This window comes from Saimiri boliviensis, chromosome 1 (assembly GCF_048565385.1).
Source record: "Saimiri boliviensis isolate mSaiBol1 chromosome 1, mSaiBol1.pri, whole genome shotgun sequence".
Lineage (NCBI taxonomy): Eukaryota > Metazoa > Chordata > Mammalia > Primates > Cebidae > Saimiri > Saimiri boliviensis.
Genome location: NC_133449.1, coordinates 92,280,707 through 92,302,932, shown reverse-complemented (window position 1 = coordinate 92,302,932; position 22,226 = coordinate 92,280,707). Strand labels below are relative to the sequence as shown.

Genomic DNA, 22,226 nt, shown 5'->3' with positions numbered 1-22,226 from the left:
GTTTGTGTGTGTGTGTGTGTGTGAAGTACTTACTGGGTACGATGTACATTATTTGGGTAATGAATGCACTGAAAGTCTAAACCACTACTATGCAGTATACCCAGGTAACATAATTGCATCTGTACTCTTTAAATTTACACAAATCAAAAGTAAAAGTTGGACTTAATTAAAATTTAGTGTTCATTACAAATAATTTTATGTATTCAATAATATATAAGATCTGTTATCACCTTACTGTGAGTGTGCATAATTCATCATTGAAAAATAGGAGAATCTTAAACTGTCTTCTTGGTAGAAATTGACATCTTACAACATTTCTATTTTTATTTATTATTATTACTTTTAATTGTACTTTAGGATTTTGTACATAAAACCACATTGCCATGTATATACCTATGCAGAATTGTTGCATAGGTACATACATGGCAATGTAGTTTGCTGCCTCCATTCCCCGCCCCCATGACCTACATCTGGCATTTTTCCCCATGTTATCCCTCCCCCAACCTCTCCACCCAGCCGCTGTCCCTCCCTTGCCCCCACCACATACCCCAGTGTGTGATGCTCCCCTCCCTGTGTCCATCTGTTCTCATTGTTCAAACTCACATATGAGTGAGAATGTGGTGTTTGATTTTCTGTTCTTGTGTCAGTTTGCTGAGAATGATGGTTTCCAGCTTCATCCATATTCCTACAAAGGAAACGAACCCCTTTTTTATGGCTGCATAGTATTCCGTGGGTGTATATGTGCCACATTTTCCTTGTCCGGTCTATCATCGATGGGCATTGGGGTTGGTTCCAGGTCTTTGCTCTTGTAAACAGTGCTGCTGTGAACATACGTGTGTGTGTGTGTCTTTATAATAGAATGATTTATAATCCTTTGGATATATATACCTAGTAATGGGATTGCTGGGTCAAATGGAATTTCTATTTCTATGTCCTTGAGGAAGTGCCACACTGTCTTCCACAATGGTTGAACTAATTTACACTCCCACCAACAGTGTAAAAGTGTTCCTATTTCTCCACATCCTCTCCAGCATCTGCTGTCTCCAGATTTTTAATGATCGCCATTTTAACTGGCATGAGGTGGTATCTCAATGCGGTTTTGATTTGCATTTCTCTAATAATCAGTGATGATTAGCATTTTTTCACATGTTTGTTGGCCTCATGTATGTCTTCTTTTGAAAAGGATCTATTCATATCCTTCTCCCAGTTTTGGATGGGTTTGTTTGTTTGTTTTTATAAATCTGTTTTAGTTCTTTGTAGATTCCGGATATTAGCCCTTTGTCAGATGGGTAGGTTGCAAAAACTTTTTCCCATTATGTTGGTTGCCGGTTCACTCTAATGATTGTTTCTTTTTCTGTACGGAAGCTCTTGAGTTTATTTAGGTCCCATTTGTCTATTTGGCTTTTGTTGCCAATGCTTTTGGTGTTTTAGTCATGAAATCCTTGCCTATGCCTATGTCCTGAGTGGTTTTGCCTAGGTTTTCTTCTAGGGACATCTTACAACTTTTTAAAGAAATATATATTTATACTTCTCACAGCTCAAGTTCAGTGGATATTTATAACTTTACAGTGTATTTATTTTATAGCTTCATTATTAGACTAATATTTCCCAGCAAACCTCAAAGTATTACTTTGTTTTACTTACAATTGATTTAATTATTCAGAAAATATTTTAGAGAAAATTTTACTTCAATTTTAATAGTGATGATGGAGAGGTGATTGACTTCTCTAATATCTCTGAGTTACAGTTAAGCGACAGCATCTACTAGGACCCCAAATCTTTGAGATCATAGTCAAGTAATCTTTATTTTATAATTGAACTTTGCATAATTCATGATATATAGCACAGAAGTATTATTAAAGTAGCGAACTGCACCAAAGGAAGAATGATAGAGTTTCAAGTAAAGTTTCAATTTGAAGTAAATGATCTCAGGAAAAAAAATAACTTTCAAATACCTATTAAACAATAATTTAGTCTGTTATCTAAAGTCACTCATAAGTAATTGATCTCTCTTCCTTGTTGTCATTTTCCAACTTCTTACTAGATTTTTCTTTTTAATAGATTTTTACTCCAGAAAATAATTTTATTTTATCACCATAGCAAAAGCACTGAAAAACGTTTCTTGAAAAATGTTTCTTACTGATATTTTAGATCAACTATCTTATATTGATATAATTCTTCTCCAAGGCATTGTGTATACTATTAGCATGCTGACTGATGAAGGAGGGTAGTGTGTAAGACAACTCAGCTAGCTGCAACTGATGATACATCAAATCACAGTATCCATTACCTGTATGTATTTACTAATGTGACGTATAAACTGCATAGTTTTGAGAACAATAGGGAAAGGTCTAGTAAAGCAACAAGTGAATTACAAATTGTCAGTCCAAGAATCAAAGTGATCCAAACTGGTCATACCTCAATATGTTCAGTGGAAGTACATGGACCAAAAATCACAATAAACAATATTATAAAGAGAAATACAAAATTGATTTCTAAGAGAAGTTTAAAATTTGATGATGAAAATTACTTAAAAATATGCTATTCAAATCTAAGGCTGTTCAGTATATTGATATGTTAGGAGCAGGACTGCTTTGTTCTACCAATTAAATAAAGTAAGAGTGAACTGTCACAAATTCAAGAGGGAGAGAGTGATTAATAACATTTATCAATTTGATAATTTGTTCCTACAAATTTTTCTCAATTCTTTGGTGCCTTTATCATTTTTCAGCTATCAAAGGCTAGGAGGGGGCAGAGTAAATACAAAATAGCAAATGAGTATTAATTGTAAAATGTGGAAATGGGTGATCATGTTTCTCAGAAAGCCTTGTGTTTTTCATAGATGTGACTAATATATTCCATATACAGTTATGTGCCATGTAATGATGTCTTGGACTGCCTATATGACAGTGGTCCCATAAGATTATAATACCATATTTTTACTGTTACCTTTTCTATATTTAGATATGATGCTTAGATATTCAAACAGTTAACATCATGTTACAGTTGCCTACAGTGTTCAGTACAGTAAAAAGCTGTATGAGTTTGTAGCCTAACAGCAATATGCCATACCATATAGCCTAAGTGTGCAGTAGGCATCAAGATTTGCATGCGAGTACACACTGTGAAGTTGCACAACAATAAAATCACCTAATGACACGTTTCTCAGAGCACATCCCTATTGTTAAGCAACCCATGGCTGTATTTGATTAAGTCAGAGTTCCAGAGAGTGAAATTATTTTGAGTTCTTATAATGTAATTAAATTTCTCAGTAATTTAGGGCCTTCCATAACCATACCATGGATCTGTGTCTGCCACATAAGTAAGTTAGCAAAGCACTAATTTCAGAAAGCAAAAGTATGACTCTCACTGAATTTATTAAGATATACAAATTTCAATATAAAAATTAACTTTAGGTGTTATCATCCACTGCCTTTCATATGACACAGAGGAAAATGTGGGTTATCATTGAACTTTCACTATGTCCTTGTACAGACAGCAGAATCTGTTTGGGCACCTTGACCATAGCACTCCCTTGTTTGTTTCAGGAGCCACCATCAGCGTGATCATCGACGTGGATGTGCACGCTTCTGTCATCGTCTCTGCACTCATTGCCACTCTGTACACCCTGGTGGGCGGGCTCTATTCTGTGGCCTACACCGACGTCGTTCAGCTCTTTTGCATTTTTGTAGGGCTGGTAAGTGGGAGCACCCACAGATTCTCAACCTTTTTTTCTGTAAGAGATAATGTATTTTATATTAACTCATTAAAAATTAGTAGAAATGTTATTTTCCCTCATGAGTAATACATAGTCACATGCTACATGAAATTTTGAATTTCTCCATAAGTTAATTAGATGAAAAACTAGTCCTTGTGATAAAATTTGACAGAAAAGTATGCCCTCCATTGAATTGTTAGAAAGATCTAGGTCTTCCTTTCCTTAATGCCTATATTTGATGGAAACTTATGCATGATCTCCTTTGGATATTTAAGGCAATCCATTTTCCTCTGCAGAGGTAAGAAAATTCAAACCCTAGTGGCAACCTGTAAGTCTCCCTTTATGTTAGTTGGTTAACCCTAAGAATGCTCCTAAGACATAGACATGATCCCTTCGGAAAACTGTGGATTTCAAATATTAGTTATCACTATTTGGGTTTTTAAAACAAAGAAAATTCTTAATTATATAAGGCACCAAAGATATTTATTATTATTGTCTTTATTATAACTATGAGACATGAGTATTATTAGCACTATATTTAAAGCACTTCTTTGTGTCTGAACACACATTAGTCAATGTTGAAGAAATGTAAAGAGTACAATTATGCATATAATACTTAATACCTAAGATGTATCAAAAGAAATATAAAAACTGGTGTGCCCATGCTGTGCTAGGGTTATCATAGGTTCATATACATTACATCATCATACACATATATTATCTCAGTGTTAGATTCTGTAGGAGCAATGCCCTTCTGCCAATGCCTTTGCCATGGACAGAGCAAGCTAACACTAGAGTTTATGATTTATTTTCCCAAGGATGGTTAAGTACTCTTGATTCTTTTCATCTTTATTTATTTATCTCATAATGTAAAGCATTTCACTGTATTTTACTTTAGACACGAGACACTTAGAAATGAAAAATGAAGAAGTAATCTCATGCCCTTCTCTCCTTTTTATAAACTTTCTAGCATCTCTAATAATATCCTAGAGGAAAAATTTTAAAAATGAACTACAATTAGATGTACAGTTTAACTACAAATTTACATATACTAGCAAAGATTGCAATATTTCCTTTTTTTTAGACATTTTATTTGCATTTCATGGAATTTCATCTATTCGTATTATGACTAAATATGAGAATATTTAATTTCCTCAAGGACTCCCACTATTTTGTATTTAAATTATCAAAATTAAGTGAACTGTGCTGAAATTCTGATTTTTCCTTAGCATCAACATAAGCTTCCAGAAACAAAACAGGGAACACAGAAATAAATCCCTCTTCAGAACATCAGGAGCCAGGTTGGTTTGGCAGTGACAGCTCTCATAACTGATGTACTAGGTATTCTAAGAAACACAACCGCAAGGAATGAACCTATTATTGATGATATATGTGATTTCTCATTGCTTTGTATGAGACTAGAACTTAAAACCCACAGGTGCATAAATCAAGTATACAAGTGTAAAAATGACAGTGCAAATATGTTAGAATATTTTTTTCTGTCACAAAGTGTAGCCAAATTGATAAGGAATGAAGTTCTATTGTTTACTAGTTACGGCCCTATTGAATTGGCTGAATAAAAGACTAAATAACATTGTTTTCCAAACTTTAATTGCTCTATGAGCATACATAAATAATCAACTTACCCTTTAAGCCATCTTCTTTTTTCAAATTCTCTCACATTATTGATTTTATCATTCACTCTTGGAGCTCCAAAACTGTAAACTTGAGGTTTTTCTGTTCATTTTCCTTCTCTGGCCTCTCTCCTTCTTGTAATGTAAGGGTTGTTGACACCTTTTTCATACTCCTTTTTAGTACCGATATTCTTTCATTCCCAGTGTCACTGCTGTCCTTCAGGCCTTCAAATAGGTGGACTCGAAATCACCTACCACTGTCTCTGACTACTCCTTTTTGCTAACCTCACTGTTGATGTCTATGTTACTAAATTTCAGAAGAAATTCCACAGAAATCTTATTAAGACTCAGAAGAAATTTTTCTAGCTTCCAGTTGCCTTCAAAACAAAATACAAATCCTTTAGCATGCAACTCTTCTCCACACATCCATCTTCATCTCTTCAATTTCCCCAAGCTACTCCCATGCCAGTAAAACCTGTCACCAACAGAAGTGGGTGCGAGTGTCTACACACACACACACACACACACACACACACACACACACACACATCCCATATATTCTTCTACTCTTTGCCTTGCTCCATCTAAACATCTCTTCCTTCAATTCTTTATTCTTCTACACATTAGTTTTGGGCCCACCCTTGAAGGCTTATATTTCATCCATTTATTTCTCAATGAAATATTTTCTTGTTACTTTAATGAATGGATATCTTTCCCTTAATGAATGGATGTCTTTGCCTAATTCACAGAAGACACAAAAGTATGTGTGTATGTGTGCATATACACATATATATACATGCACACACTTCAGAAGTGTGTGTGTATATATGTATGTATATTTATACACACTTTTATATGGATATATATTTCAAATAAAATGTTTTAAATTTTTTATTGTATTTGATTATTATTATTTGTAGAGACCAGGTCTCACTATATTGCCCAGGTTGGTCTTGAATTTCTGGACTCAAGCAATCCTCCCACACTGGCCACCCAAAGTGCTAGGATTATAGGCATGAACCACTGTGCCTGGCCTTTTTTTTTTTTTTTTCTGAGACAGGGTCTGGCTATCACCCAGGTTGGGGTGCAATTGCTGCTCACTGCATCCTCTGCCTCTCAGGCTCAAGCAATCCTCCCACCTCAGCCTCCCAAATAGCTGGGATGACAGGTGTACACCACCACATCTGGCTGATTTTTATATTTTTTGTAGAGATGGGGTTTCGCTAAGTTGCCAAGTCTGGTCTAGAACTTCTGAGCTCAAGCAATCCACCCACTGTAGGCCTCCCAAAGTGCTGAAATTATAGGCGTGAGCCACTGTGCCTGGCCCTTATCTGTTTTTTTGAAATACAATTCTTTTTTTTCTTGAGATGGAGTCTTCCTCTGTCACCCAGGCTGGAGTGCAGTTTCTAATCTCGGCTCACTGCAACCTCCTCCTTCAGGGTTCAAGCAATTCTCCCACCTCAGCCTCCCAAGCAGTTGGGCAATACAGTTCTTTATTAGAACTCAAGTTTGTGTTATCCAACATTTAACAGAAGAGGAAAACAAAAACAATCCACACCCCCTGCTTTCATCCCCACCTCCGGGGCTGAAGTGAGGGGCTTCCACTTTACATACACACACACAAACGCATACATAAGGGGATATACGTATATACCTCTATATATCTCAACAGCTACCTATCTATTTATCTATGTGTGTGAGCATGTGTGTGTGTGTGTATCGATAGATACAGACAGACAGAGATAGACGGATGAGAGAGAGAGTGCACATGAGAGAGATTGACAGATATTTCAAATATAATATTTTCTTCCTAGAGATTTCTGGTGGCTGTGGCTATGGTTTTTATGACATGGTATAATCAAGCATAGAAATAATCAATGTGTTATTTTAATTTATCTCAATCGGTATTTTATGATGCCCAACAAAAAAACAGAGAACATGATTTCCAGTCCTTCTCTGTCTGAACTAGAGGAACTACTGGGCTGTGCAGTGTGTGAGGTACATAAATCTTGCATATATATAGACAGTTGAAAACCATGGCCTAGGTCTCCAGTGTCACTTTCTGTTGCAGTGGATCAGCGTCCCCTTTGCACTGTCACATCCTGCTGTCGCAGACATTGGGTTTACTGCTGTGCATGCCAAATACCAGAAGCCGTGGCTGGGGACTGTTGACTCATCTGAAGTATACACTTGGCTTGATAGTTTCCTGTTGTTGGTAAGTAATGCTCTTACCTGAAGAATGTGATCTAATCGTTCCTAAATCAAATTTATTTTCAAGATTTTCATATTCATAGTAAGAAATGTGCTTGTGTGCTCATGGACATTTCCGAATTGAGGACTCTCTATTGGGAGGGTGAAGCCAGGGCCCGACTGTGGTGGCTGACAGTCAGGGTGAACAAACGAGGCCCTAACACAACAGCATGAGGTGTTCTGTGTGGTGTGTCCTCTTTTCTGCTGTGATGTAAGTCCAGGAATAACATGCCCCTACCCCAGGACTTTCCCCAACGGGAAGGCAAAACCATGTGAAAGCTTTATTATGTGTTTTGTATTAAGGCATGAAACCCAACTTATGAAATAAGTCTCTCGTTGACTCTTGAATTACAGAGTAAGTGAATTAGCAGTGCTAGAGGCCCTAAGTGAGGCGGGTTGGAAAGGGAGGTGTCACCCAGGAAAGATGCCAAGAGGGAAGCCCTCAGGAGCCAGAGGAAGCTGGAAAACAGGCAGAACCCTGGGGCAAAGGTGCAGGCACTTCCAAAAAGATAATGGCTGATCCCCTTGAGGCAAGAGGGAACAACCAGAAGAACTGACCAAATTTTATGACTGTGCTAATTAGAGGAATTAGGTCTGAAAAAAACACGCTGTATTTGATTTCAACATAATAAATAGGTTATGGCAGAGTGTGATGGCTCACCCCATAATATCATCCCTTTGGGAGTCTGAGGTGGGAGGCTTACTTGATGCCAGGAATTTGAGACAAGTCTGGACAACACAGCAGGACCCCATCTCTGCAAAAATTCATCTCTTAGAAAAAGAAATACATTACTTTTCATAATAAACTTAAGAGGAAATTGGTTATTTTTGTTTTCCCTGTAGAGGATTGGCAATATTATATAACTTTGTGATCATGGCACATGGCTGAATTTTGGCATTACCTCAACACTCAAAGTGACTATGTCTTTTCCAGTCAACATTTTTCTAGTAAAGGGCAGGAAAATGTGGGGAAAATATGTTTCCAGTAGTGGATTGGAGGGCTTCTTTGCCTAAGGATTGTTAAGAAATTTCTGGGCTCTCATTTTTCTGGAATGACTTAAAATTATGAACTGAAGAATTAAGAGTAAATACGTATATGTAACTATACCTGCACAGTAGAGGTGCTCATGGTTACATCATAGAGGTGATGAGACTTAGAGCAATTAAGCAGTTTGTCAATCATCACACCATTGTCTGAGTTAGGGATTAAAATACAATATTAAGACCTCACAGTCCTTTAGCCTATACCACACTTTGGTCTTCAGACTACTCATCTTTAAAATAAGACATTATACATCATGATTGCTAAATTTCTTCCAGCTCTAAAAAATTATATGACTTAGTCATATTCATGATTCAAATTGTAAGACAAGTTAAAATGAAATAATGGATGTTGAATAAATGAATGTACTATAGAAATCAGACTTGAGACAGTGCATCAATGGTCTTTATCTTCCAATTTTCTCTCCTAAGTCCCCTACCTGAAGATGACTTGTCAAGTCCTGCTAATGATACTGTCAGTGTAACTCCTGGTCACACTTGCAACCTGCACACAGTCCCCATATTAGCTCTCTATTAGGTAGACTGCATGCCTTACCTGGTCTGCTATGATAACCCCCACTAGTCTCCCTGATGGCAGCCTGCCCACCTCTTACTCCCCCATGCCCACTTTCCATATTGCCACCTGCCTTAGTTAGTTTGGGCTGTTGTCACAATTTACCATAGACTGGGTAATGTATAGACAGCAGAATATAATTTTTATAATTCTGGAGGCTGGAAATCTGAGACCAGGAAGCCAGCATGGTGAGGTTCTAAAGATGGCAGTATTCCAGGTTGCAAATTGTTCACTTCTTTTTGTGCCCTCAGATGGTGGAAAGAAGGTGAGAGAACTCTCTGGCCTCTTTTGAAAAGGGCACTAATCCCATAATAAGGGCTCTATCTTCCTGACCTGATTATCTCCCAAAGGGCCTACGTCTGAATACCATCACATTGGGATTAGAGTTTCAACATGTGAATTTTAGCAGGACAAACATTAAGTTCATTGCATCATGAGAGCTTCTGTTTGTAGACAAAGTCAGACTTCACCTTACTTAAAAATTTCTGATGACCTAAATGTCCAGGGTGATGAGTATGTGATTTATAATGTATCAATCAATATAAATAATTGACATGAAAGAAATTAATGATATATTCATAAAACAGGTCATAAAATGAAAGGAAAATGTTGTGGAAGAATATAGACTTGAGAAATGGGGTTATGAATTTTAGAAATTTTTCCTTACTTTTGAACATACATGGCTTTTATAAGAAGGAGATTGTTCTGGTATCTATGTAGCAGACACTCTGCTTGGCCCAGGTGAGGTTGTGCTAAGACAGACGTCTCCAGAACCCAGAACCCAGTGGGAGAGATAGGCAATTAATGAAACCTCAATACACTGTGCTATGACAGGCTCATTTATCAATTCATTCATTCATGTAACCAATATTTATTGAATATTGACTTTATGCCAGGAAGAGAAGTAACAGTAATCTAGCTAAAAGTATGTTTCCAGATTCTCCTCCAACCACTCCCTCACACATTGACCTCTCATCATACCAAATACCCAGTGGTCTCAGCTGCCTGGTTGCTGTTGTTTTTTTCTTTTTTCTTATTAGTTTCTCTCTCAGGTACTCTCTTCTCCATCTCCACTTGGAAAATGCTCTCAAAGTTTATGGGCAATCTGCACGTAATTTCTGCATGTTTTCCTGTTAACATGCAGCTGTCCTTTCTCTCTTCTTACCACCTCTTTCTCATCTCAAATAATTAATGGTTTCTTATTTTAATTCCCATACAGACCTCTTTATATCATGCAACAAATTGCATTAGAGTTTAAATATTTTTTGTTATATATGTTCAATAAGAAATTAAAGCACATTCCAATATAGGTATGTGTATCTATCAGTTGCTTATGTATTCTGTACTAATGTATGATATAAATCATTTAATAAAAGCAACTGCACAATATTTAGGTACAAAATAAATGAGTATACATAGACATTCTAGTATTTTATTTGATGCTGGCTGTATTGCCTTGAGCATTCTGCAATGCTCACTTTGGAAAACACCACATACATTGATTCTCCCAGTAGAAGGCAAGTTCCAGGAAAAGAACCATGCCTTATTCGTCTTTGTGCTCTTACAGCCATTATATTGCCTGTCACATAATTGGAGTGTATAAATATTTTTGGGTTGCATTGGTTCAGATTAAATGTCATACTTTCAAAATCTTAATTCTTTTTTTAGAACATTTTGTGATGGTTAGAACCACCAGATGATAGCAAATTGAAGGCTTCTAGGGTAGTTTAAATGCAGTTCAAAACAGGAGTAATGAAAAGAAATAATTGCTCTATGTAATTATAGAGAAAAAGAACTTCAGGAATAATTGAAAGTTGATGATAACATTGTCTTAGTTCAATTGGGTAACAAAGTACCATAAACTGCATGGTTTTTAAACAACACAAATTTATTTTTCACATTTTTGATGGCTGGGAAGTCCAAGATCAAGATGCTGGCAAATTCAATGCCTGGTGAAGATTCACATCCTCATAGAAGGCACCTTCTCACTGCCTCCTCACATGGCAGAAGGAAAAAGAAAACTCCTTTGGTTCTCTTTTATAAGGAATCCACCCTTATGGGCTAATAGTCTCCCAAAGTTGTCAAATTGATACCTAATACCATAACCTTGGGGATCAAAATTTCAATGTGTGAATTTGAGGGGAACATAAACATCAGACCATAGCCAACTAATTGATATTTGTGGTTACATGTCACATTTTTTAAATACTACTAAGTTGTACTTTTGACTATTGTAAATGTGATTGCAATAAACCTCTTTTTTAAAAAAAAAATAGAATACATGTTTGCCTCTAGTTCACTCTCTGTCCTTGTGTTTCTCACACAGATGCTGGGTGGAATCCCATGGCAAGCATACTTCCAGAGGGTCCTCTCTTCATCCTCAGCCACCTATGCTCAAGTGCTATCCTTCCTGGCAGCTTTCGGGTGCCTGGTGATGGCTCTCCCAGCCATACTCATTGGGGCCATTGGAGCATCAACAGGTAAATCTCCTGCAACTTCACCACATGTGCCAGTTAATTTACCAATCCCCACCCAGACACCCTTCCCTCTCGCTTCCCTCTTACCTCCACATAGCAAATTCCTTCTCATCACATTCATATATATATGTATAGTTTTCTTATAGCATTCAGCAAATTGTATTATAGTTCAGCAGTCTCCCTTTTAATTTTATTTTTTTTATTTTTTATTTATTTTTTTTTTTTGTAGAGATGGGGTTTTATCATCTTGGTCAGGCTGGTCTTGAACTCTTGAACTCTTGACCTCAGGTGACCCACCCACCTCGGCCTCCCAAGTGCTAGGATTACAGGTGAAAGCCACTTTGCCCAGCCCCTAATTTTTTTGATTTCTCACTCCACTATGAAACATTGGTGAGCACACCCTCCTCCCAGTTTTGGTCTATTTATCCATTGTTTATATGCACCCCTGTCAGCGGTGGATCTCAACCAAAGTGCATGCTGACATCAACCGGAGAGTGGTGGGGAGATCTTTTAAAAACACCAATATCTGGCCTACTTCACAGGAATTTTATTTTAATAATCGAAGATAGAGACAGACACTAGTGTTCTTTTAAAACCCCTAGGTAAGTTGAAAGCTAGAGAGTCACAGGCTTAGAGAAGTTTACCTGTCATCCTCATGACCTCCATAAAGATCAGTTTAAACTTGAGATTTCTGCTTTACATTTTTAGTAGTTTTTACTTAGGAGTTCTCTGTCTTGAAGAATTCAGTGAATAAATGTTTTGGTCAAGATAAATTAAGAAACTAAGTAACTTACAGAATAACTTACCCAAAATTGGTTTTAAAGAAAGAGCATTACGAAATGTTTATCTCCCTGTTAGCCTCTATGTAGAACATGCTCAAAAGCTAACCTTTAATTTAATTAAATATATTGATTACTCCTGATCATTATGTTCCTGTGCTGTAACTTTTAAGAACACTCAGTGAAAATACATCATGTTAATCCAAATTCAAAGGCGTCTTCTAGGTAGAGGTAATAAAATAGATTAAAGTTCATCTTTTGCCCTGTTGCATTTTGTAAAGGTAATCCAGGGTTATGTTCCTATGGCAACTTTGACTTTCAATTAGTTGAGTCATTTATTGGATTGTTTAACTTTTAGGAGAGCAATCCTGGTTCATAGTGTACACTCTCCATTCCAGTTGTTCATCCATGAGACAAACACTTCAAAAGATGTAAAGATGACTGACAAAGGTGGTATGTAGTGTTTGTCTTTGAAAAAAAAAAAGACAGTATTTCTCTCACAAGCAAAAAACATATCTCTCTGTGTGTGTGTGTGTGTGTGTGTGTGTGTGTGTGTGTGTGTGTGTGTTTATTGTAGGAACACAGGCTAACAGAAACAGCATTAAGCCTATTTTTTATTGGATTAGATACACATTCTTGTTTGTTATTTCTGTTATCATAACATCTCAGTTAAGGCCATAAAGTTGCCTGCATTTAAGCATAGCTTTGGTGCCAATTGTAATAGAACATAAGGGAAGAAAAAGTGGTAGGATCCAAAGAAAACATTTCCTATTTGGTCCTGTGATCATGATACTAAAGAAGTTCAGCAAGTAAAAAAGCCAACAGTGCTGATGTACATTTAAGGAGTCCATTGTTCTTCAACACGTGCTACAACTAACCAGTAAAGAAGCTATGTATTCAAAGGTAAACCTATGTTGCAAGTCTTCTTACCCTACCCACATCCAAAACTTCTTCAAAATTTCAGCCACATGACTGTACTTTTTATTCAATAAAAAGGGACTGTTCTTAATCTAGTGAAATTCTATGCAATGTGGAAATAGTTGGGAAGAAATTAATGCTGAGGCAGCTTCAAAACCAAGTTTATATACAGAAAGATGATAGCTGAGAATAGCCCCACTATTGTCTTTCTTCATTTACACATGGATACCTGAGCCTTAAAGAAGAAACAGTGAGTGTCCCACCACATTTCCAAGTGGTTGAAGGAATACTCTAGAATTCTGTTTATGAGCATTTGTTTTCTATGATTCTATCCAATGCAGCAACATCATTGCAGAAAAGAAATATATATCTTACCTCTAGCGTCTGTGCAGGCTTTGTGAATAAGACTAATTATAAAACCAATATCCTTTAGAAACAAGGAGATATAAGACATTTCCACTTGCCTAGCACGTGGACTTCACACCTAAGCAGACTAATGTTCATGATTCTGAGTTTATTTCAAAACAACCTAGTAAATACGATGACCCTAGATAGATAAAGAACATTTGTCTCCTTGGTTGTTGTAATGGTTGTTGATTCTGTTCAACAGACTGGAACCAGACTGCATATGGGCCTCTAGATCCCAAGACTAACGAAGAGGCAGACATGATTTTACCAATTGTTCTGCAGTATCTCTGCCCTGTATATATTTCTTTCTTTGGTCTTGGTGCAGTGTCTGCTGCTGTTATGTCATCAGCAGATTCTTCCATCTTGTCAGCAAGTTCAATGTTTGCACGGAACATCTACCAGCTTTCCTTCAGACAAAATGTAAGAACTTTCTTTCAACCTGTAATTGACTAGCATTGCTCTTGCTGCTCCTGAAGTTGTGTTTGTTGTATATACAGCATTATATATTAATTAGTATTCTACATCAAATCTGACTGTACTTTGATTAAGCATGTGAGATTCAATAACAAAGTGTACCTATGATGAATGGATGCTATGAATACATGACATTACTCATGTCAATACTGAAGGAAAAATATCGATATAATTATTTCCCAAGAGTACAATCACAGGGCTATCATTTAACCTTCTTGTCTTTCTGGTGAAAGAGTAATGAAACCTAAACTATCCAGCAAAACTATTAGTATAAGTAAATTTTCTATGACGCTGGAGAAGCTTGGTAGAAGCAGGGTATGGCAAGTTGTTTGGCACATATTTGTGTATTTGACATGTATTTCTGAACCGTTTTATATTTGCACTCCCAAGTAGACCTTTGCAGGGAAATATCCTCTCAATTAGATTTTCCTTACTGAATCAAAGTGGCTGCAAAACAGCAAGCTTCTTGTTTGATTAAAGCTTTGCCTCTCTCTAGGTTTTGGTTTACAAAACAATCCCAGTGTTTTTGCTTTTGTTTTGTTTTGATTTGATATGAATTTTTATATTTTTTTCAATTTAATCAAAGAACTCCTTGGACAAGGCATTTTTTTTTAAATTTTACTTTAAGTTCCAGGATTCATGTGCAGAATGTGCAGATTTGTTACATAAGTATATGTGTGCCATGGTTGTTTGCTGCACCTATTGACACACCTTCCAAGTTTTCTCTCCCTGCACCCACCCCTGTCCCCCAACAGACTGTGGGTGTGTCATTCCCTCCCTGTGTCCATGTGTTCTCATTGTTCAACTCTCACTTATGAGTAAGAACATGGGTGTTTGGTTTTCAGTTCCTGTGCTAGTTTGCTGAGGATGATGGCCTCTAGCTTCATCCATGTCCCTGCAAAGGACATAGTCTCATTCCTTTTTATGGCCACATAGTATCCCATGGTATATATGTGCCACATTTTCTTTATCCAGTTTATCATTGATGGGCATTTGGGTTGGTTCCCTGACTCTGCTATTGTAAATAGTGCTGCAATAAACATATGTGTGCCTGTGTCTTTTCAAGAGCATGAGAAGGTAGTTAGCCTTAAGGATAATAGCACATCTACAAAGAGATAAAGTAAGGATGGCCTATGCTCTGTCAATGCCACATAAGAACTGTTCCCTAATATGAATCCTCCCTTGCTTTATTATCCTTCTCTGACACCATGTTAGCTCATCCTACCTTTCCCCCTATACATTCAGGAAAAGGTTCAGGTAGCCTATGTGTCATGCATCTGGTACACAGAAACCCCTCCCAAAAGTCCACCCAGGAAGCCACCTTGATTGTTTGCTTTCAGTACTGTAGCTGACATTAGGTTTTCCCATAGATTGAGCCATTTGAACCTGGGGAATTCTTTAGACCAGGTTTGAAGCACAAAATGTGTCTCATTCTTTGTCTGAATGAGCCAAGACACTGTGCAAAAAGTTGACACTGTGGCAATTTCTTACAGGCTTCGGACAAGGAAATCGTTTGGGTCATGCGAATCACAGTGTTTGTGTTTGGAGCATCTGCAACAGCCATGGCTTTGTTGACAAAGACTGTGTATGGGCTCTGGTACCTCAGTTCTGACCTTGTTTACATCATCATCTTCCCCCAGCTGCTCTGTGTACTCTTTGTTAAGGGAACCAACACCTATGGGGCCGTGGCAGGTTATGTTTCTGGCCTCTTCCTGAGAATAACTGGAGGGGAGCCATACCTGTATCTTCAGCCCTTGATCTTCTACCCTGGCTATTACCTGGATAATAATGGCATATATAATCAGAAATTTCCATTTAAAACACTTTCCATGGTTACTTCATTCCTAGCCAACATTTGCATCTCTTATCTAGCCAAATACCTATTTGAAAGTGGAACCTTGCCACCTAAATTAGATGTGTTTGATGCTGTTGTTGCAAGACACAGTGAAGAAAACATGGATAAGACAATTCTTGTCAAAAATGAAAATATTAAATTAGATGAACTTGCACCTGTGAAGCCGCGACAGAGCATGACTCTCAGCTCAACTTTCACCAATAAAGAAGCCTTCCTTGATGTTGATTCCAGTCCAGAAGGGTCTGGGACTGAAGATAATTTACAATGACCTCATCTAAATAAAATACTGCTTTTGCAAACAAAGCGTTATAATAGGGTAGTTCTGGAGAGATGGTTTGCAGAATACAAAAATATACTAACAAATAATGTTCAGGAGGATAAAAATTCATATTAAGTGCAATTGCACGAATACAAACCAAGCTAGCAGGAAGCACCTATGAAAGCAACAACTTTCTTTCTCATCCATAATAGAGTTGATTTTGATGCTAGATAGTTTTGCTAGGTATAAAAAATAAGCAAAGCCCCACTTAGAGAAAAGAGAGCCAAGCAGAGTATTTATATTTATTACAAAAAAGGGAAGTAGATATGAAAGAGCCTAAGGAATAGGAAATTGGATAGTTTTGATACAAACTTTATTAATACACTGATGAGTCCAGTTTAATTATAGCATTGAAGCTATGAGAATAACTTCAGTCACTCCCTTGAATGGTGCAATGAATTAACCAGCTGATTTTTCTTAGTGTGATGATTAATTCTTTCTTTCATTTTCTGAGCTATAACATTTGATGAATATGCAGTTTGTTATTCTGTTAGTAATGACATGTAATATCTGAGCACTGGCAAAGCAAACACAAAAAATATTGTATACTGGCATTTATTTATGTGCAAGGTGATAGGAAGATAGAATCCACCTTTGTAGAGGAGCACTGGGCTGATTTCCTTAGCTACTATATACATAAACAAGAGTACCTGAAGGATTATTAGCCGACCTTAAAGCAATAAGTTCATTAAGCAGAAAGTAATAGGAAGAACAGTACATTTTTATCTTTATCTGAAGCATATAAAGTTTTGTCCCATGATAAAATAAGTAATATCTAAAATAGTATGTAAGTAAATATTGGAAGTAAAATTGAGCCTTATGTAAGGAGAGATAGCTACACAGCATCAGTTATTGTTAATAAGAGGCACACCGCTAAATTAACATAATTTTATTGACTACTTATTATGGGAAGCCCCCATGACACCTCCTGATAGTAGTAAAGTGAGAAAAAACAAACTCAAATAATTTTTACATATTCATTGATAGGAAGGATTTAATGTTAAGGAATCTACTCTTTGGCATTTTTTCATATAAGCCAGTCTTAGAGACTAGACAAATAACTACTACAAAAAGTACATAGTCAATTTTAAAATGTAGAGGGAAGCAGAAAATAAAATAATTCCTAAAGGAAAGAAGCCATTAAATATTTGATGTCTATAATAACATTCATGAGACTGGTCATTAAATGTTTTTCTCCTTTTCTGGTGTTACACACACACATAGACACACACATGTGTGTGTATGAGTGTATGGGTGTAATGGTTTGTGTCCATTTCAAGTGTTTTCACATCAGTCACACATTATAGAAATAATTGGAGCCATGTCTAAAACAGCAGAGTGAAGCGATGAACTGAAAACTGATCAGGGAATCTGATCCCATAAAGAAAGTCAGTCTGAATTGTTGAAACTAAAGCACTTTTTTCAAAAATACTTCTTTTTTGCAAATCATGAACAAAATAAACTTAGTGTTCAGCATTAAGAATAAAAGTTGTATCTTGGCCCTAGAATTTCTTTTATAAGATTTAATTGTAATTGTTTCAAAGCATCAAGTAATACATCTTTATCATTAAATATGAATTTAATGTCTAAGATCATTTTTAAAAGATAATTTTTATTTTAAAATCATTTTAAAATTAAATAATTTTACTTGTTATCTCATATTTTCAGTGCTTTTTCAAAATTTGATGGCAAATATTACACTGCATCCAAAATATTCACTGAATACCATGTATATCTAAATGAAAAGAGAATTACTTTTACTCATCTATTTTCTCAAAATGTATTCAGTACACTATGGATTACGTGGAAGGAGCATATTTTTGGAACCAGTAAATATGGAAGTGCATGATTCTCAGATATTAATTGAGAAAAAAGAAATGGGCAGGAAATTCATTAAAGAAAAACTGCAGAGATTAAAACATTTAACACCTAAAAGTAATTAATTGCTGGAGGGAGACTACAATTCCTAGCAAACATATTCTAGATGCACCATGCTTCTCAGAATGCTACCTGAACACTGACTTTTATCCGTCCTGTCACCCTGCGCATCTGTCTCAACCTGCTAAGGTACAAGCTTCCACCATGTGCATCAGGAAACACCTCACTCATAATGTCATAGAATGCAACAGGGATGCATAGTCTCTTTACAGGTCTCTTTACATTGTACCATTCTGTTGGGCAACAATTGTCCCATCAGCCACACTTAAGTCCAGTGGGGAAAAAAAAGATTAACAGTCAAAATGTTTTCCATTTAATTCAATTTCTAACAATAGACAGATACAGGGGGCAAATGTTTGCCCTGTTCAAAATATTGAAACTAGATAACTTCAGTAATTTCAGCCTATGAATAATATTATATTGTTTTTAACCCATTATTCCTCACTTACTTTCAAAGTAGATATATAAAAACTAGTTTTTTATTAGTCCCCTAATGTACTAAATATTAGCAAGATGATTTTTAAGTAAAAAAAATTTAAAGAACACAAGAGAGGAAACATTGATCACAAGATCTTCACTTACTATATTTGTGCATAAATTTCCCCCCAGTTTCCAAGACAGTTATATCACAAAGCTGTGAAATGTGGAAGAGTAAACTTTTTACCCATTATTTGCTCTGTTTTGACATAATGAGTAATGCAGACATTTATGTATTCTTCTAGCTTCAGTCAATAGACTTGATTTTCAAAATCTGCCCTCAAATGAAACTAAAATAAACAAAACATTTAGACACTGGCTATATTAACCTTGGAAGGCAATATATGTGGATAAAACATTAGAATAAAATGTATATTTTATTTTCATAGTTTTGATATGATTGTTACATATTTCTTGGGTAATTTAAATACTTCTCTTTCCCACGCATATTCAAACCAGCAAGCTTGTAGATGGACTGCAACATCAAGAAGTGGTTTCACGCAGTATCAAAGTACGAATTCATTGCTACACTTACAAGTAATGAATTTTATGTGAATATGAAATGAATATAAGCTTGAAAATAAGTGAATCTAATATAATGGCTATTCCTCTTTTTATTTGGAAATAATTAGCATTATATTTTAACATAAATTATGATTTTTTTCTGTTTTAGCCTTCATGTAAGTTGACACTGGTATGATGTACAACTCATTGTAAGTTTGCCACTTGATAGATGCATATAATAATTCAAGAACATATATTTTTGTCTGTCAAAATATTATATGAAATTATGCTTAAAATAAGTAGATTTGCAACTGTGTAAATGTTTTAAATGTAATGGTAATATATTAAATTGTACTGGTCAATTTAGGATATTGCTGTCTAAATTTGGCTTTTTGTGGTCCTCTCTTAAATATATATGGTGCTTCAAGACAATTATACAATGAAATCAAAATAAGCTGTCTTATAACTGGAGGATATGCAAATGCTAAGTGGAAATGCTGTACCACATGTAAGTCTTGGGGCAATATATATCATATCTCAGAAACAAATTAATTATTTTCTTGGAAAAAACATTCTACCATTGTACACAGGTCTTTTGTAAATCAAAGAAATCAGTAGAATGATATCCATTAAGAGTCTCATGCACTACTGACTGAGCCAGCCAGGCGACTCCAATTATATTCACTCCAGTACCATAAAGAGTATCTCCGTTTTTCAAACCAAACAGCTGCCTAACAGTTGTTACATGAAGTCAGTCACTAAGGGACAAACTGGCTGTCACTGTGCTCCCACTATGTGCTCTGTATCTCTCATCTTATTCTCTCAAGGTGTTTTTAAACATGTAGTTGTATATACTCTCAGAAGAACTTTGGCCCTTCATGCCTTAATTATAATAACCAGTAGTGCCTTTGGAAGTATACAGGACAGAAGGGCCTAGAATGAGGGTAGGGATGACTCAAGGAAAGAATAAGTAGGTATGTCATCGAGTTGTCTGTTTTGGGGACACCCTTCTGATGATTATACATTTTTGTTTTATCACAAATCTATAGTGTGGGGGGAATTATTAAGAACCAGAAAAGAGACTGTATCAGAATACAATATTGGGCCTCTGGATGTTTCTTCATTTTACCTATTGTATCTACAGAGCTTAAATTTGATCATTAGCGTTCTTCTAAGACAGGCATTCTTGAGAGAGATCCAGGGAGCTCTGGGATAATGATAATTATTATTTCTACAATTTTTATACTACCACCTAAAGAAACGTTCCAAAACAGCAAAAACAGCCATTGTATCTTATTTAAATTCTCTAAAGTCAGAGAATTTGTGGTGATCCTACTTTTATTTTTGCTTGGAAAACTATAGTTATTTATTTAAAAGAGGTACTGCATTATGTATTTTGGAGCCAAACTGCTGTGTTGATTTACCAGTTTGTCACATAAAGGCAGTTAAAAAGCATAAACCAGGTAAGGCTAAAAACCTAATGATAGAATTTGGAGCAGTAGGTATTATTGAAAAAAGTCATTGAAAACAGCCTCTGAGAGTACAGTGCCACATGTGAAGCTGAAGAGAACACTGTAGTTTCCATGTCTATAAAATGCACAATAGCTGAATGAGCAGTTGCTTAAAACCATGGCTAATACTATGAAATTCTAGAAAATAAAAATGAAAACCCCAGGTCATCGCAGAAGTTTCCCCTTCTTGAATTGAACTCTTCCCTTCCTTTTCCTCAGCATTGAAGGCATTTGGCAAGGGTTAGCACCTAAAAACAAAGAACAGGCATCTTGTTTTCTCCTCTCCACTTTAAAGGCCAAAACTCTGAGGTCCTGAGTGCCTGGATGAAGGGTCTCAGAATCACCTGGAGACCTTGTGACTCACAAAGCCCTGAAGGATGTAGAAGGATGGTGCCAGGAATCCCATTCTCTTTCCTTGGGGCCTGAAAATGGATGGAACTGGGAGAATTATTGAAACACTTTGAATTTCTTTTATTTTTGTAAGGCTTCTTATTTAAATAATCTTTAACATCTTTTGTATCTCTAAATTTTCAACTATGCCCTTATTAGGAAACCTATTTGGGGATTGTAGCATAGCTTGGTAGGCAGTAGCTGAGACAGAGTGGGGGGCCACAGAACAAGACACACATGGCTTCGCACAGCACCTAAGCATCAGATTGAGGGACACAGGAGTTGTATGGTCTTAGCCAAGTCACTTAACTTCTGTGAGCCTCAGTTTCCCAGATGTAGACGGTATTTACTTGTTATTAGTAAATTATGTGATGCATGCGAGCTTGCCTGAAACCATAACTATATAACTTTCCAACTGAGAAAACTGTGACAACATTTACCTAGCTTTTGGGAAATCATTTTGACTTTGAATCTTGTATTCAACTAGTTATCAGGATGGATTCTACGTTAAGGATGAAAAAAAAAAAAAGGATATGTTTTAAAATACATTGACTTTCACGTCATTTTTGCTTTACTTGGCTTTTCAAGGACCTCATTCAACAGAAATTTTCTTCTGTGCTGCATGCACCCAAATGGTGCTTCATACATGACCACAGGTTTAACTAGGAGTAGCTGAGTCCATGGTAAAGTTTACCTCAGCACTTATATTGGAATTTTGGGGCAATACCACTCATTCAAGAGTACTCTGTGCCCAGAGTAAAGAACAGAAAGGAAAAAAAAGGCCATGGCAGTTTTGCAGACTGGGAACGTCAGTGAAAAATTTCTTTAGCTTAGTTGCCATGTGTATTCCTGATCATTTCATTAGAAGATATCACATGATTCAAATGATTCTTAAAGAGGTGATACCAATGACAGGATATTAAAAATTATTTTTAGTGTGTAAATCAGCCAAAATTGGC

General features: G+C 36.2%; 1 protein-coding gene across 3 annotated transcripts in view; it reads left to right on the top strand.

Moving 5' to 3' along the window:
- Positions 1–19,513, top strand: part of SLC5A7 (solute carrier family 5 member 7) — a 28,027-nt gene extending 8,514 nt beyond the window's left edge. For all 3 annotated transcript variants that reach the window (XM_010333632.3, XM_010333631.3, XM_003922774.4), the window contains 5 exons: positions 3,549–3,697; positions 7,424–7,567; positions 11,544–11,697; positions 14,002–14,219; positions 15,767–19,513. In XM_010333632.3, coding sequence (XP_010331934.1) covers positions 3,549–3,697; positions 7,424–7,567; positions 11,544–11,697; positions 14,002–14,219; positions 15,767–16,396 — 1,295 coding nt within the window. In that variant the 3' untranslated portion in view covers positions 16,397–19,513. The remainder of the gene's footprint in view (positions 1–3,548; positions 3,698–7,423; positions 7,568–11,543; positions 11,698–14,001; positions 14,220–15,766) is intronic.
- Positions 19,514–22,226: the final 2,713 nt, after the last annotated feature.